The sequence below is a fragment of the Epinephelus fuscoguttatus genome, linkage group LG24 (assembly GCF_011397635.1).
Source record: "Epinephelus fuscoguttatus linkage group LG24, E.fuscoguttatus.final_Chr_v1".
NCBI lineage: Eukaryota > Metazoa > Chordata > Actinopteri > Perciformes > Serranidae > Epinephelus > Epinephelus fuscoguttatus.
This window is the reverse complement of record NC_064775.1, coordinates 20,821,789-20,836,501: the sequence shown is the minus strand read 5'-3', so window position 1 is coordinate 20,836,501 and position 14,713 is coordinate 20,821,789. Positions and strand designations below refer to the sequence as shown.

General features: G+C 41.9%; 1 protein-coding gene across 2 annotated transcripts in view; it reads left to right on the top strand.

Annotated features, from left to right (window-relative positions):
* LOC125884972 (neural cell adhesion molecule 2-like) overlaps positions 1-14,713 on the top strand; it is a 521,830-nt gene that overhangs the window by 344,204 nt on the left and 162,913 nt on the right. For both annotated transcript variants that reach the window (XM_049570309.1, XM_049570308.1), the window contains exon 3: positions 1,581-1,787. In XM_049570309.1, the coding sequence (XP_049426266.1) occupies positions 1,581-1,787 (207 nt within the window). The remainder of the gene's footprint in view (positions 1-1,580; positions 1,788-14,713) is intronic.

The window sequence follows — 14,713 nt, the reverse complement described above, 5'->3', positions numbered from 1 at the left end:
AATTCATGAAATGAAAACAGTGGGAAGTGTAGAAAAGAGGGGGAACTTTTTTGTTATTGTTGTTTTATTTTTAATTCTTTAAATTTAATGTAATTAAATTTATTTTAAAAATCTTTTTTAAAAAATTGCCAAACACGTACTGTCATATGACTGTAAAACCCTACACTAATTAAAGGAGTATACTGTACACATGTATACATGTATACTGCAGCGTTGTTGGTCATTTTTGCGCATCTGTGTGCATGGAGATTGTTATCAAAACGTTGTTGTCTAAACGTGGAGCTTTTTCAAAACGAAAATGAGAAACTATTCTGTTTTCAGTGGATCGTTTTCGTGTAAACATGGCCTTTGTGTATCAATTTCTCACACCATGTTACCTTGGATTCAACAAATCCAAAGTAACTATATCAAAATATTCGTTTTCCAAAATCTCACAAAACTCGTGCAGTATAATCCAAATCTCAATTACCCAGTCGTATACTTTGTACTTCCCAAACATATCTGTTTTTGCTAGAATGTTACTGTTGGGCACACCAGCTCACCATTGAGAAATTTGTCACAGAGCTCCTCTGTGCTTAGATTCATGATGCCTACAGGCCATAAAGACAGCTGCTGCAGATGGAAATACCGTGTTGCAAAGCTGTCAGATGCGAGGAAATGGACACAATGTTGCCTTTGATTTGCCTAACTAACCCATACCTTCTCCCTTACAGCCAGCAACAAACCATGATGATGTGGTGCATGTAACAAAACAAAAACAAGCCAATGCATGTACTCTGTTTTTAAAAAGCGATATAATAACAATGCAGTACTCACCTGGGCATGAGAAACACATATGACCGGATGAATGAGACTTGGATTATACTGGATGTGTGTGAAAGTTTGTAAACGGTTGTTTTTATATAATTTTGCTGCTGTTAAACATGGAGCCCTATGATTGCAGTTCATTAACAATTTTTACATTTTTTGGATTCTTCGTTCACTGGAGGCAGGCAAGAAAAACAAAGTGCAGTTCACAAATTCAGTGTAGCACAGGCTGAGTAACTAATTATCCCTTTAAAACCAGACTTCTTGCGAGCTAAGAGTCTATGACCCATAGCGATTGTGAAGCCAAGAGCGTCGCAGATTTAACGACAACCACAGGAAGTCCAATCAGCTGTTATCAAACTGTATTGTCTTTCTAGACCTGCTGCAAGCTGTGAATCTTTCAGGCTGACTCACTTCATGCAAAGAGATGCCAAGTTAGTGTCACTCATGGGCAATCCAATATTTATACAAATAATCTTGGGGCTGGAAGGTAACAGGTTCAACTTATTGAACCACTTTGGGAAATACATAAAGCTGTTGGAAGCCAAAAAGAGACAACGTGTTGCAAAGAGAATGATAAATGTCTTTAGGCATTTAAATGTTCTGAATAGGTCCCAGGTGTGAGTGGGAGTAATTATGGGAATGTTTCTTCCCTATGCAGTGAAAGTGAACATTAAAAGAAAAGCTAAATGTTGATATGATCCTGTTGACTTCTAAAAGAGAGTAAAATCATCATCATTACTTTATCTCTCTGTCTCTGACCTTGCTTTCAGCTATTGGCGAGCCGGTGAGACTGGAGTGGTACAACCCCCAGGGCGAGCGCATCGTGCCCTCCAAGCGGATGGCGCTCCACACGGAGACGTCACGATCCAGGCTCATCATTTACAACGCCATCATTGAGGACGCGGGTATCTACCGCTGCCAGGCCACTGACGCCAGCGGCCACACCGAAGAGGCCTCGGTCGTGCTGGAGATCTACCGTAAGTTTGACTGATAGTGTGCGCTCACAAACACATTTACCTGCAGATGCTCTGTGTTTGCCTCCTGAGGAGATTTAGACATGATGACAAGAAGAGAATAAACCTCTCACATTAGTGTTGGATCACAGGGGTAGCCAGCCTATTCATATTCTCAGCCTCTCCACAGCCACAAGCTGTTAAAAATGTTATCTCTGTCTGTGTGCATGTGCATTTTAGGTCCATGTGTACCTTTGACTTTGTGTGTGAGCTCGTGTGAGGGTGTGTGTTACACTCATTCTTGTGATTAAAGTATAATGACAGCTAGTAATGCCATGGGACTCAGATCCTGCCAGGCATAATGAGGGATGTGGCACTGAGGCTAACCTGCCTTGCTGACCCATCACTATTTCCTGGGAAAAACTTAATGTTACGAGGCGGGGTTGGCTCAGTGGTTACACAGTCTGTCCCATCACAGGTTGCATCCTCACGGAGAGCTGTGAATTAACCACCATTTGTCCGGTTACAGTGTCCTTGTGCAAGACATCCAACTTATCCTCTACCTTCCTGTGATTTGCTGTGGAAAAGAATTAGAAAAGCCATGCAGGACCAGGACAGTGGCCACTATAGCTTCTTTGTAAATGATGTCATACATCAGTGCACTGTCCAGATGGAAGGCAACTGGAGTCAAAACCTACCAGCGCTGCACAAATGCCTATGATTTGCACCGTTCAACTGTTGAATTGGCCACTTTAAGTCTCAAAAATAGTAGGACATAAAGCTCAAACCTCCATCTTCACTCTGGAGTAGTGGAGTCAACGAACTTCAGACGTGAACGTTAAAGTGTTCTGTTTAAGATGTCCCAACTTGGGTGCAATTGCAATGTGCTGTGACAACATCTTCCTGTTTTAAGCCACGACCAGTGGTGTAGTGGTCGTTAATGAGGTGGGCGTTAGTAAGACCTCTTAGGTAAAAAAAAATGAAACATTTTCAACAATAATAAAGTCCCAATGTCCTCAGACTTGACGATCATAAAGTCTCCATTTTCTCAAGCGAGCTGAATATAAATACTGTATGTCTTCAAAGGAGTACTTGCTAATTAACAGTGTCTTAGCTTGTTACCTTTTCTAAAATTGGTCAAATGTGTTGGCATATCAAACTACAAATGTTATTAAACATCAGTAAACAAGTTTGGCTGCCATCTTCTTTTTCCATGGATAAATGTATTGTGCTCTCACTACCACTAGATGGCACAAAAAAGTGTCCACAAACAAGGACAACAGGCCTATGTTAAAGCTATAGTGCGTAACTTCTGTTGCCTCCCAGCGGAGACTTATCACAACTAATAAGCCGGTGGCACTTCCATGTACACTTTGTAACACTCGCCGGTCGCCACACACCGTGTAAACAGAGTAACACTCGCCAGTCGCCACACCGTACACAGAGTAGCACTCGCCAGTCACCTCACACCATGTACTCAGAGTAACACTCAGTCACCACACACTGTACACTTTGTAACACTCGCCAGTCGCCACACACCGTGTACTCAGAGTAACACTCAGTCACCACACACTGTACACAGAGTAACACTCGCCAGTCGCCACACACCATGTACACAATGCTACACAACGTGGCGAACACCAGGCTGCTAACATTACATTACATTTATAGCACCATTTCTAAGAAAATAATAAAGTACTAGGTCCAGTACATGTAACAGCAACACATACTACTCATAATATAATTATAAACCAAGTCACTTACTTATCCAACAGCAGCAAGACAACATCCGTGTCTGCTCTCAGCCCAATTTCTTCCTTCAGGGTTCTCCACTGAGGAAAAGCGACGCCAATACAAATCCTTGTTTGCCTTCTCCGTCGGTCACTTTCCTTCTTTACTAATAGACCTTCAGCTGAATGTCCAGGCTTTTTCTTTGTGGTAGGATCCACTTCTGAACCGTGTCTCTGCCGCTTCTTTGTTGCTTTCTCTTTCTACCCGTGCTCTACCTCTTGCTATGACACTCTCCGCTCTTCCTCCCCCTGCCCTTCATTTCCTGTGCGCCAGCACGGGAATGTCGCCGGTCGACACGCAAACTAAAAATGATATATATTGAAAAATACCGCGAGATGTTAGAGGAACCAATCGGCTTAGCAGCATTGTGTCATCTCCTGTAGTAGTGGCTTGGGTGAAACATTTACGGACCTGTAGAAGTTATGCACTATAGCTTTAAAGGGAAATTTCGGTTTATTTCAACCTGTCTCCTATCGTCCTAAATTTGTTTCAAGTGACTAGTGACATAGAAATAATAGTTAGCATGTTAGCCGTTAGCCTAGATACAGCCATAGTGTCAGACCTGTTAAAACATAAGTGAACGGGCAACCTTCAAGTGCAAAGTTAGTCCACTAAACAAGCTTTTTTTCCACAAAGACCGCCTCATATTGTTAGGATAAATGTCAGAGAACATATAGAAAACGACATGTAAACGTGTTGTCTTACCTTACCGGTGTGCTGCCATGTTTGTTTACCATCTAGCTCTGCTTTCCAAAGCGCGGCCGAAATATCGGGAGAACAAGCAGCGATCTCATAGCGTGCCTGAACAAGCAGCAACAGCTGGAAGGCAGAACCGGACAGTAGCCTGAAAGGTTCATTCATTTATTAGGGACCTCGGCCAAAGGATGAAGTCCCTCTTGTTTTTGGTGCGGCTATTATTATTATTATTATTATTATTATTATTATTATTATTGTTCTTTCTCCCGCTTCTTTGAACCGCAATTTGACCCCCTAAACTTGCTCGAAAATTCACCAAAATTCGCACGCATGTCAGGACTGGCGAAAAATTTTAGAAAATGAAAAAATTAATCCGAAAAGTGCCAAAATGGTCTTTCTAGCGCCACCTAGTCATTTAGGCACACTAAAATGGCCATTGCGGCTTGTAGGAATGACGTAGAAAGATCAAACCAAAACTGGCGTGTTCGTCTCATTGAGACCTACAAATCACATGTTCGCACCTCTGACCTAAACCCAACAGGAAGTGAGCTATTTCCCTATTTCCCTTTTTTTTAAAAAAAAAAATCCTTAAAAAATCAGCTTGTCCTAGACCGTTTATCGTATCGGCTTCAAACTCGCACACATGACAGATCAACTCGTCCTAATCAGATCTTCTGTATAACTTTGTCATTACTGGAATGGTTTGGATTTAATGGTGTCTTACAGGTGATGTCTTACAAAACCTCTTGACGATTTTTGTGCCACCTAGACACCCTAAAATGCCCAGTGCGACCGGTAGGAATCCCGTAGAAAAAACAAACCAACACTGGCTCGTTCGTCTCATCAAGACCTACAAATCACGCGCTGTAACTACTGACCGAAGTCCAACAGGAAGTGCGGTAATGCCCTTTCAATGTAAGATGACGTTTTTCACAAATTCTGTCTCTAAAAAAATATTTGCTCCTACACCATATATCATAACTGCTTCAAACTTGCACACATTACAGCTCTACCCCTGGTGAACATTACTTGTGAAGGACTTTGTCATTACTGGAACGGTTTGGATTTTTTGGCCATGTTTAAGGTGACATGTCACAAAACCTTTTGTCAATTTTTGTGCCACATAGACACAGTAAAATGGCTGCTGCAGCCTGTACAAATGCTGTAGAAAAATCAAACCAAAACTGGCTTCTTCATTTCCTCGAGATCTACAAATCACTCATTTACACCACTGACCTAAATCCAACAGGAAATGACTTAGTGCCTCTGGAAGGTGACATGTCACAAAACCTCTTGACAATTTTTGCAACACCTAGACACACCAAAATGGCTGCTGTGGACCGTATGAATGGTTTAGACAGATGAAATCAAAACTGGCTTCTTCATTTCCTCAAGACCTACAAATCACTCATTTACACCAATAACCTAACTCCAACAGGAAATGAGCTAGGGCCTCTGAAGTAACATGAGCAAATGTGTCAGCTGTGAGCTAGTCATCATAAACGTGGGACCAAGATTGCATTTTTTATTTTAGAAACATGAAGCCTATATCTATGCGTTCAGAATGAGTGTTTCTGTCTTGTGATATGTTCAGATTGATGATTGGACCTACGGTTTGGGATTGAAAGGGAGGAGTTGAAAGCCACCTCCATCTGTCTGCTCTTCAACTTGTCTCTCTGTGTCAGTGGTGGACTTAGGATGTTTGTAGGTCAGGGGTGAAAAGGAAAAAGGGCCACCTACTGCATGACGGGGGGAGGGGGGGGGCATTGATATGGAAAAAAATCAGTTTACCCCCTAAACCTGCTCAAAAACTTACCAAAATTGGCATGCACGTCAGGACTGGTGAAAACTTTTAGAAAATTAAGTAATTAAAGTTCCAAAATGGGCTGTCTAGCGCCACCTAGACACACTAAAATGGCCGCTGCGGCTTGTAGGAATGACCTAGAAAGATCAAACAAAACTGTCTTGTTCGTCTCATCAAGACCTACAAATCACACGCTCGCCTCTGACCTAAACCCAACAGGAAGTGAGCTATTTGCCCTTTCAAAGTAAGATTTCGCCTCAAAAATGCCCTTTTTTCAAAATCCTTAAAAAAACAAATCCTCCTACACCGTTTGCATGAATTATGATTTACCTTCTATATAATAAATGTTGGATGGATTTTTTTTTCTATTTATCACAGTCTGTGATTTGAGAATGATAAATAATAGCACCAGTTTTGATGCATTATTACTTTTTGGGGCAGTTTCAATTTTTCAACAAAACTGACACCTTTCCCATTCAGGACTTTTTTTGTCCTTGTTGAAAAACAACCATAAAGATCTTAAATATTATTATATTATATTATATTTTTTCTACTTTTTTTTTTTGCTTTAATCTTTCAACCAATTATACATACCAAATATTCGTTGTGAGTGTATGTATGAGAGAGAGAGAGAGAGAGAGAGAGAGAGAGAGAGAGAGAGAGAGAGATTGGAGAAAACAGTAATGTAACCTTGCAGCAACCTGCAGCTCATAATTTGCAATTTTTAGCTACACAGTTACACACACACACACATACACACACACACACAATATTTTTTTAGTAGTTATATAGCCACAGCCCCCAGACATATTGTACCACAATAGTCAGAATTAGAATTATAATATTATTACTTTCATTAATGTTGTTGTAAGGTATTAACATTATCTTCTGTCCTGCATCTCTCTCTTTCTCTGTCTCCCGTTTTTGTCTCATTGTGTCATATATATTACCATTAATGTATTATGCTGATCTGTTCTGTACGTCATCTATTGCACGTCTGTCGTCCTGGAAGAGGGATCCCTCCTCCTTTGTTCTTCCTGAGGTTTCTACTGTTTTTTTTCTCCTGTTAAAGGGAGTTTTTCCTTATCCGCTGTGAGGGTCCAAAGGACAGAGGGATATCGTATGCTGTAAAGCCCTGTGAGGCAAACTGTGAGTTGTGATATTGGGCTTTATAAATAAAACTGACTGATTGATGTCATCAGTAGTTTGGTTTTCAGAAGCCATCAAAGTTCTACTCCCAAGTCATGGGTTCATTGTCAAAAATGACCTTGCGTTCTATTGACATTGCTTGTTTTATCGACATTTGGACTCTCATGGAGAGGTTAATTCACATTGTCTATGTGAGCTGGAGGCCGGCAGCGAGAGGCCGAGGTCCCGCCCAACGCTGCTTGCAGCTTTAATTTTATGAAAGATTCATAGAATAATGGCTGACTTTTTGCCAGACTTCGACTTTGTGGAGGAGGAATTTGATTTTGCAGAGTTTGATGGCCACCCTTATTTATTTGAGCCAGAATACACTGACGAAGAGCTTCGTGAAATTGAAGAATGGAGGAGGAGAGAGAGAGAGGCGCAACAGGTAGAGGACGAGAGAGGAGGAATGGCTGCTGCAAGGCTGTGTAGCTCTGGAGATTGGTGGTGTACCTGTGAATGCTGTGCCCCAGTGCCCACAGAAGAGGAATGCCTCTGTTGCAAGGAATGGGACCGGTTGCAGACTAATTTTCAAGGTCTGGATATGACCGAGAATGAGGCACCTCCACCTAAAGTAGTATCCAGCTGGGCTTTATCTAGAGCTAGATTTCGGCCGCACTTTGGAAAGCAGAGCTAGATGGTAAACAAACGTGGCACCACACCGGTAAGGTAAGACAACACGTTTACATGTCGTTTTCTGTATGTTCTCTGACATTTATCCTAACGATATGAGGCGGTCTTTGTGGAAAAAAAGCTTGTTTAGTGGACTAACTTTGCACTTGAAGGGATGCCTGTTCAATTACGTTTTAACAGGTCTGACGCTACTATGCGTCCTGGCTGTATCTAGGCTAACGGCTAACATGCTAACTATTATTTTTATGTCACTAGTCACTCGAAACAAATTTAGGACGATAGGAGACGGGTTGAAATAAACCGAAATTTCCCTTTAAGCTGAATGGAAAAGTATAAATCCAGTAAATCCAAAATGTTATGTCCTTGTACGAGGACATTGGGTCTTGGGAGGCAACTGTAAACGGAGAGAAAAAGGTGCACCCCGTATATCTGCGAATATCTCCACTGGCCACAACCTAGATTCTTAATGGCGTTTCACCAGACCTCTGGAAACAGTTGACTACAGGGGTTGGCAACCTTTACAATTAAACGAGCCATTTTTTTCCAAAAAAGAGAAAAAAATCTATATGGAGTTGCAAAGCATATTTAAGCCTTATAATGAAGATATCTAAATTAGGCCATCAACATTACTAATGGTTCCAAAGGAGCATTTATTAATATTTTTTACTGCAAGGTGGCTCCTCTGCAGCGGGCTATTCATGATTATTTGCTACTTTGCAGCGTTGGCAGTAAAAGGAAGCAAATATTTCTGCACTCACTTAAATTCTCTGTTTTCCTTTTTGGATTTGAAATCCTTAGTCATGCTAGGGAAACTCAAGAGGAGCCACTGAATAAAGGTTTCGCAAAATTTAGAGTAAAAAGGTTGTAGACATATGATGCACATTTTAGCTGAAGAAATGAATTCGTGTGAAATCAACGTATTGGCTACACATTTTTTGCAATGGGAGAATGTAAAAGCCCTTAAGGCCTAGGACAATGATGAATGGAAAATAAAAATGTTAAAAAAAACAGCTATTTATTTCCTTTCTTGACAAATCCATAGGGGGCCAATGTAGAGAGGCCAAAGAGCCATATCTGGCTCCAGAGCTGCAGGTTGCCTACCCCTGACCTTGTAGGTAGTGAAGTGAGTTAACTTTAGCTGATGATGTTTAGACAAAAATAGTAGCTTAAGTTAGCTAACCTTAGCTGATAACGTTAGGAAGGAAACAGCAAGCACATTTACCCATCTGGCCAAAAACAAGACGGCAGTAGATTCAGTCATGGATCCAACCCTTGGAGGTATTAAGAGACCAGGATACTGCATTGGAGGCGGGCCCCCGTTCATTCCTATGAAAGCTGCTAATTAGCACATGGCCAAAAAAGCTTGATTTCCACAATTTGAAATGACCCAGACCTTCTGCATTATGGGGTCCGTAAAGAAGGCGCACTAGACACGAGCGGCTAACTTCCAGTTAGCGCCCCACTGCCTTGAATGGAGATAAAATGATTTTATCTTGTGGCTCTTCTGGACTTCCGAAATGTTATCAGACCGAATGGCTCAAATCCTATATTGAAATGAGTGATATCTTGGGGGTTGTGACACTCAAGAAAATGTATCCACCGATTTACAAATGTCTCTTTCCCTATGAAAGTCTATGGGGAAAAGTATTTTTGGGCCTCATGGCATTACATAACAGATCCCGACAGTGTAGTTCCACTTTTGACCACTATGCAAGATTGGCTTCAAAGCTAGACACTCATCCATGGTGTGTGATCCAACTAACACAAGTAGTTATTGTCCACAATACTCTTAGGCCCAGTTCAGACCTAAGATTCGTAACAAGAAGAAACTGTTTTAGAATGTTGCAGAGAAAAGTTGCAGCGGTGTGAACTGGTTGGTCTGAGCTCAACTCAAGCTGGCTGACTGTGTCACCAGCATGTTGCCTGTTTCTGTAGCCAGTTGGCTTATAGTGAAGTCCACTGGTCAAGTCAAAATGGTTGCAGACAGCGTGTTTGCTTGCTATGGAAGGTTCTCCATCTCCACTGAGTTGTCTGTTTCCGCCCTCACATGTGCCGGTGTCCAACAGTTGGTCGCTGCTGCTGCTCGCTGTATGTGCTTATGCTCCCTCACACACACACATTCTCACAGACTGATTAATTGGCACTGTTTACTTACATTATTAGGGCGTATTTATTATGAATACAGTCCATCTGAAGCTCGTTTTGTTTCTGTTTTTCATCATCATCATTTCATCACTACTACAAATGCAGCTGTATCCAGTATCTCATTATTACTATCCTTATTCATATTTTAAGAAGCCAGAATTTATATTCAGCCACAAAATAAACCTGAAACGCTGGAAATCAGTACAGAGAGTTGTTACATAGAGATGATACACTATCTCATCTGGTTGCATTGGTGTGAACCAACAGGTTTTTAGAACATTGCAGAACGGCGCATTGCAAGAAGTTGCATGTTTCAGCTTGTCTCGTTGCTAGTGTTTGCTCTGAACTGGGCTTTAAACGCTTCCACCAGTTTATAATAGCGATCGTGTCCACAACAGCAAATCAGTCAAGCTGTGGGAAAACTTGCATTTCTTGGTTTTGTATGGATCAGATCCAGCAAAAGTTTAAGTTTTCTGAAGATACACCCTGTCAGCAGGTTCATCCAATGCATTTATGTAACCATGTTCTTGTATATCCTGTTCATTTAGTGATGGACTTATCACTTCTGCCCTCCATCTGAATCTCGCCTGTCATAATAGCCATGTGATTTCAAAGAAGCTATGCGGAACACTGAGATTACATCCTGCATGTACTTTATTTCTGGATATGTGTGGCTTTTAGCAACCTGAACAACTAGGTTTTTTCAAGGCCAATTTAAGTATCCCAGATATTAAATTTGACTTATTCCAGGTCAAAAATAGTAAAAGAAATTGAAGGATTCTTTGTTGCTCCGTCAGAATATTTCATCTGACAAGCATGGAGAACATTTTGAAACAGCATTTAGAACTCCATGTTCAGTAATAAAATGTATATAGGAACACAAAATTTAACTGCTAACTGAATGAATAAAATATGGAAATCTAAATCATCTAAGTATTTCAGACTCTATATGAAAGTTTAAGATTATAAAAGCCAAAATTCCTTGCGCGGGCAAGAAGGTACAAAGAGTACATCTCCACAAAGTTACAAAACCTTCTGTGCACAGGTAGCACAGCGACAGGAAATGGATTAACATTGTAATGCATGCAAAAGGCACACATACAAAAGATTACATAAGAACTAAGTGAACTCTGAGATGTGAATAACCCAAATACCCAGATACACCAGGACTTTGATCAGGAGTTTTCTCCAAGTTTAATTGGAGAAAACGTCAAGGTACGGGGAATTGATTCTAGGAGACACGCACATGCGCATACTCACACACTCTTGAAATCACCACCTGCTGTGCAGTTGCCTTTTTCATCCTCTACCAGCGAACCATTAGGGGAGACATCACAGCCTCAATCACACCTGCCACCACTCAGCCCTCGCCTCTTTCACAACATAACCAGCTCCCTAAAACCATTGTTTCCATGGCAACTGGGCGTCACTCACTCGGGCCCTCTGTATAGATTGCATGAGCAATATGTGGATGAAAACCTGCCTAAAGCTCCAGCCAGCTGCTCTGCCAGAGCGCGGCTGGAGCAGGTGAGGACTCCTCGGGCGATGCACAGGCCTGCGCGCCTACAACATGTTGTACACCAAATTCATGACCTGTGGGAGGGACGTACTCTCAGTAGTTGCTGCCATCTCCATGATGGCCTGTTGTAATTATGCTACATGGAGTGTTGGATCAGTTTTGAATCCAAAAGAGGTGTTTGGACTTGGTTTAACTTTATACCAGCATTTAAAAACTGAGTGCTGGCTGTGCTGGTGCTTTTTCACTTTGGTCTTGGAGAATGGCCAGAGAATAAACCCTACAGACTTTTTAATCCCCTGACTGTCCCACTTGTCCCACCATGAGGTTTACATTTTTGGCTTTTAGTGAAATATCTCACTAACTACTGGGTGGATTGTTATGAAATTTAATACGGACACCTGAGGAGATAATATGTAACAGCAAATGAGAGCAATTCTTAAAATCTATAAACCAAGAGTTTGATTGATATTCTTTTGAGTGCACAACAAAAAACATGATTTACAAAATGTGAAAAACTTTGAGGTATCAAAACAACCATTACCACTATAACTGATATTTTATGGCTTGCACACACAAAAACAAAACATGTTTTGGGAAAATAAATGAAAGCAGAGATAGCCTTTCTGTTTTTGCAAATGAACCCTTCATTTACGGTCACCAGAGGATAAACCCTAAAGGCTTTGGTGATCCCTGGAATTTTGCTGTAGTGCCTCTATGTGGCTCACATTTGTGTTTTTTGACTAAAATGTCTTTGACCTTTGGGTGGTTTGCACGAAATTTGGCACCAACATTCATGTTCCCCTTGTCTGATGACATAGTTTCTCTAGATGGCATTGCTCTGGCCTCTGCCACTACCGTAAGAAACCTCGGAGTAACATTTGATCAAGATTTGTCTTTTAATTCTCATTCTCATTCTCATTCTTTTAATTCTAAGACTGCATTTTTTCATCTGCGTAATATTGCGAAAATTAGGCCTATCCTGACCCGAAAAGATGCAGAAAAATTGGTCCACGCTTTTGTTACCTCAAGGCTGGATTATTGTAACTCTCTATTATCAGGTAGCTCTAGTAAGTCCTTAAAAACTCTCCAGCTAATTCAGAATGCAGCAGCACGTGTACTAACAGGAACTAAGAAACGCGATCATATCTCTCCTGTTTTAGCTTCTCTGCACTGGCTCCCTGTAAAATCCAGAATTGAATTTAAAATCCTACTGTTAACTTATAAAGCTCTAAATGGTCAAGCTCCGTCATATCTTAGAGAGCTCATAGTGCCATATTATCCCACCAGAACTCTGTGCTCTGAGAACGCAGGGTTACTCATGGTCCCTAAAGTCTCCAAAAGTAGACCAGGAGCCAGAGCCTTCAGCTATCAGGCTCCTCTCCTGTGGAATCATCTTCCTGTTACGGTCCGGGAGGCAGACACCGTCTCCACATTTAAGACTAGACTTAAGACTTTCCTCTTTGATAAAGCTTATAGTTAGGGCTGGCTCAGGCTTGTCCTGTACCAGCCCCTAGTTAGGCTGACTTAGGCCTAGTCTGCCGGAGGACCCCTCTATAATACACCGGGCACCTTCTCTCCTTCTCTCTCTCTCTTGTATTCTATTACTGCATCTTGCTAACTCGGCCATTCTGGATGTCACTAACTCAGCTTCTTCTCCGGAGCCTTTGTGCTCCACTGTCTCTCAGATTAACTCATATCACAGCGGTGCCTGGACAGCGTGACGTGTGTGGTTGTGCTGCTGCCGTGGTCCCGCCAGATGCCTCCTGCTGCTGCTGCCATCATTAGTCATTAGTCATACTTCTACTGTTATTATACACATATGATTATTGTCACACATGTATACTGCCAGATATTAATACATACTTTCAACATATTGTACCACAGTAGCCAGAACTATAACTATAATATTATTACTTTCAATAATGTTGTTGTAAGATACTGTCATTACCTGCATCTCTCTCTCTCTCTCTCTCTCTCTCTCTCTCATTGTGTCATGCAGATTACTGTTAATTTATTATGCTGATCTGTTGCACGTCTGTCCGTCCTGGAAGAGGGATCCCTCCTCAGTTGCTCTTCCTGAGGTTTCTACCGTTTTTTCCCCCGTTAAAGGGTTTTTTTGGGGAGTTTTTCCTTATCCGCTGTGAGGGTCTTAAGGACAGAGGGATGTCGTATGCTGTAAAGCCCTGTGAGGCAAATTGTGATTTGTGATATTGGGCTTTATAAATAAAATTGATTGATTGATTGAATTATAGTTTCCTTGGTGTCCACTTAACTTTTCATCTAGCGCCATCATCAGGTCAAAATGTCAGTTACATCAGCCTCAACTGTACTTGTATTTAGAGATAATGAGCAAATGTTGGCATCCTAATACCATCATAATTAGCACAAGCACATTAGCATTAGCACTGTGAGCATGGAGCATTTAGAGCAAATCTCCACTGTGACTAAGTATAGTCTCACCAAGCTGCTAATGTAGCTATTGACTCTTAGGGCTCTAGTTTCGCAGACCGGGCGAGGCGGGGGTGCAGCGCACCTGCGCTTCGCCAACTGGGTGTGGCCAGGCGGATTTTGTAAGTTTGGCACACCGTGCGCCTGGCGCAGCTACTCCTCTATCCCACCTCCGTCCCTCCTGCCGGCGCTAGTCGGAAAGAGGGAGGAGAGAAGGCGTGGAGTGGGTTTTACACACATCACACCAATCAGATGAGCCCCTCTCCTCGCCCTTAAATGCGCCGCGCGAAGGCGTAATGAGAGTTTACTCAATTCGCCATGGCAGAAGAGAGCAGCAGCGTCAGACAGCCAAACTTCTCCCAGGAGGAAACTGATGTTTTGGTCCGGGAGGTCCAAGCTCGCAGTGTCTGAATATACGGAACTGCGAGCAGACCTCCACGGGCTGATGATCCAAAGGTAGCCTGGGAGGAGGTCACCACAATTGTAAATCAATGTTGCGTTTCTCTCTCTCTCTTTCTCTCTCGCAGTCTCACTCTGTTTCTTTTCTTTTGACTTTTCTAAGATGACAGATGCTGAATATATACTCCCTATCTGATGCTGTGGCTGTTTGTGGTTGGCTGAGAGGGATGTGAACTCATTAGTTTGCAGCTGTGTTAATCAAATCAGGTTGGGTTTCCATTACACGTGCCAAACGTGCCAAACGGTGCCAATCCCCTTTGATCTGGC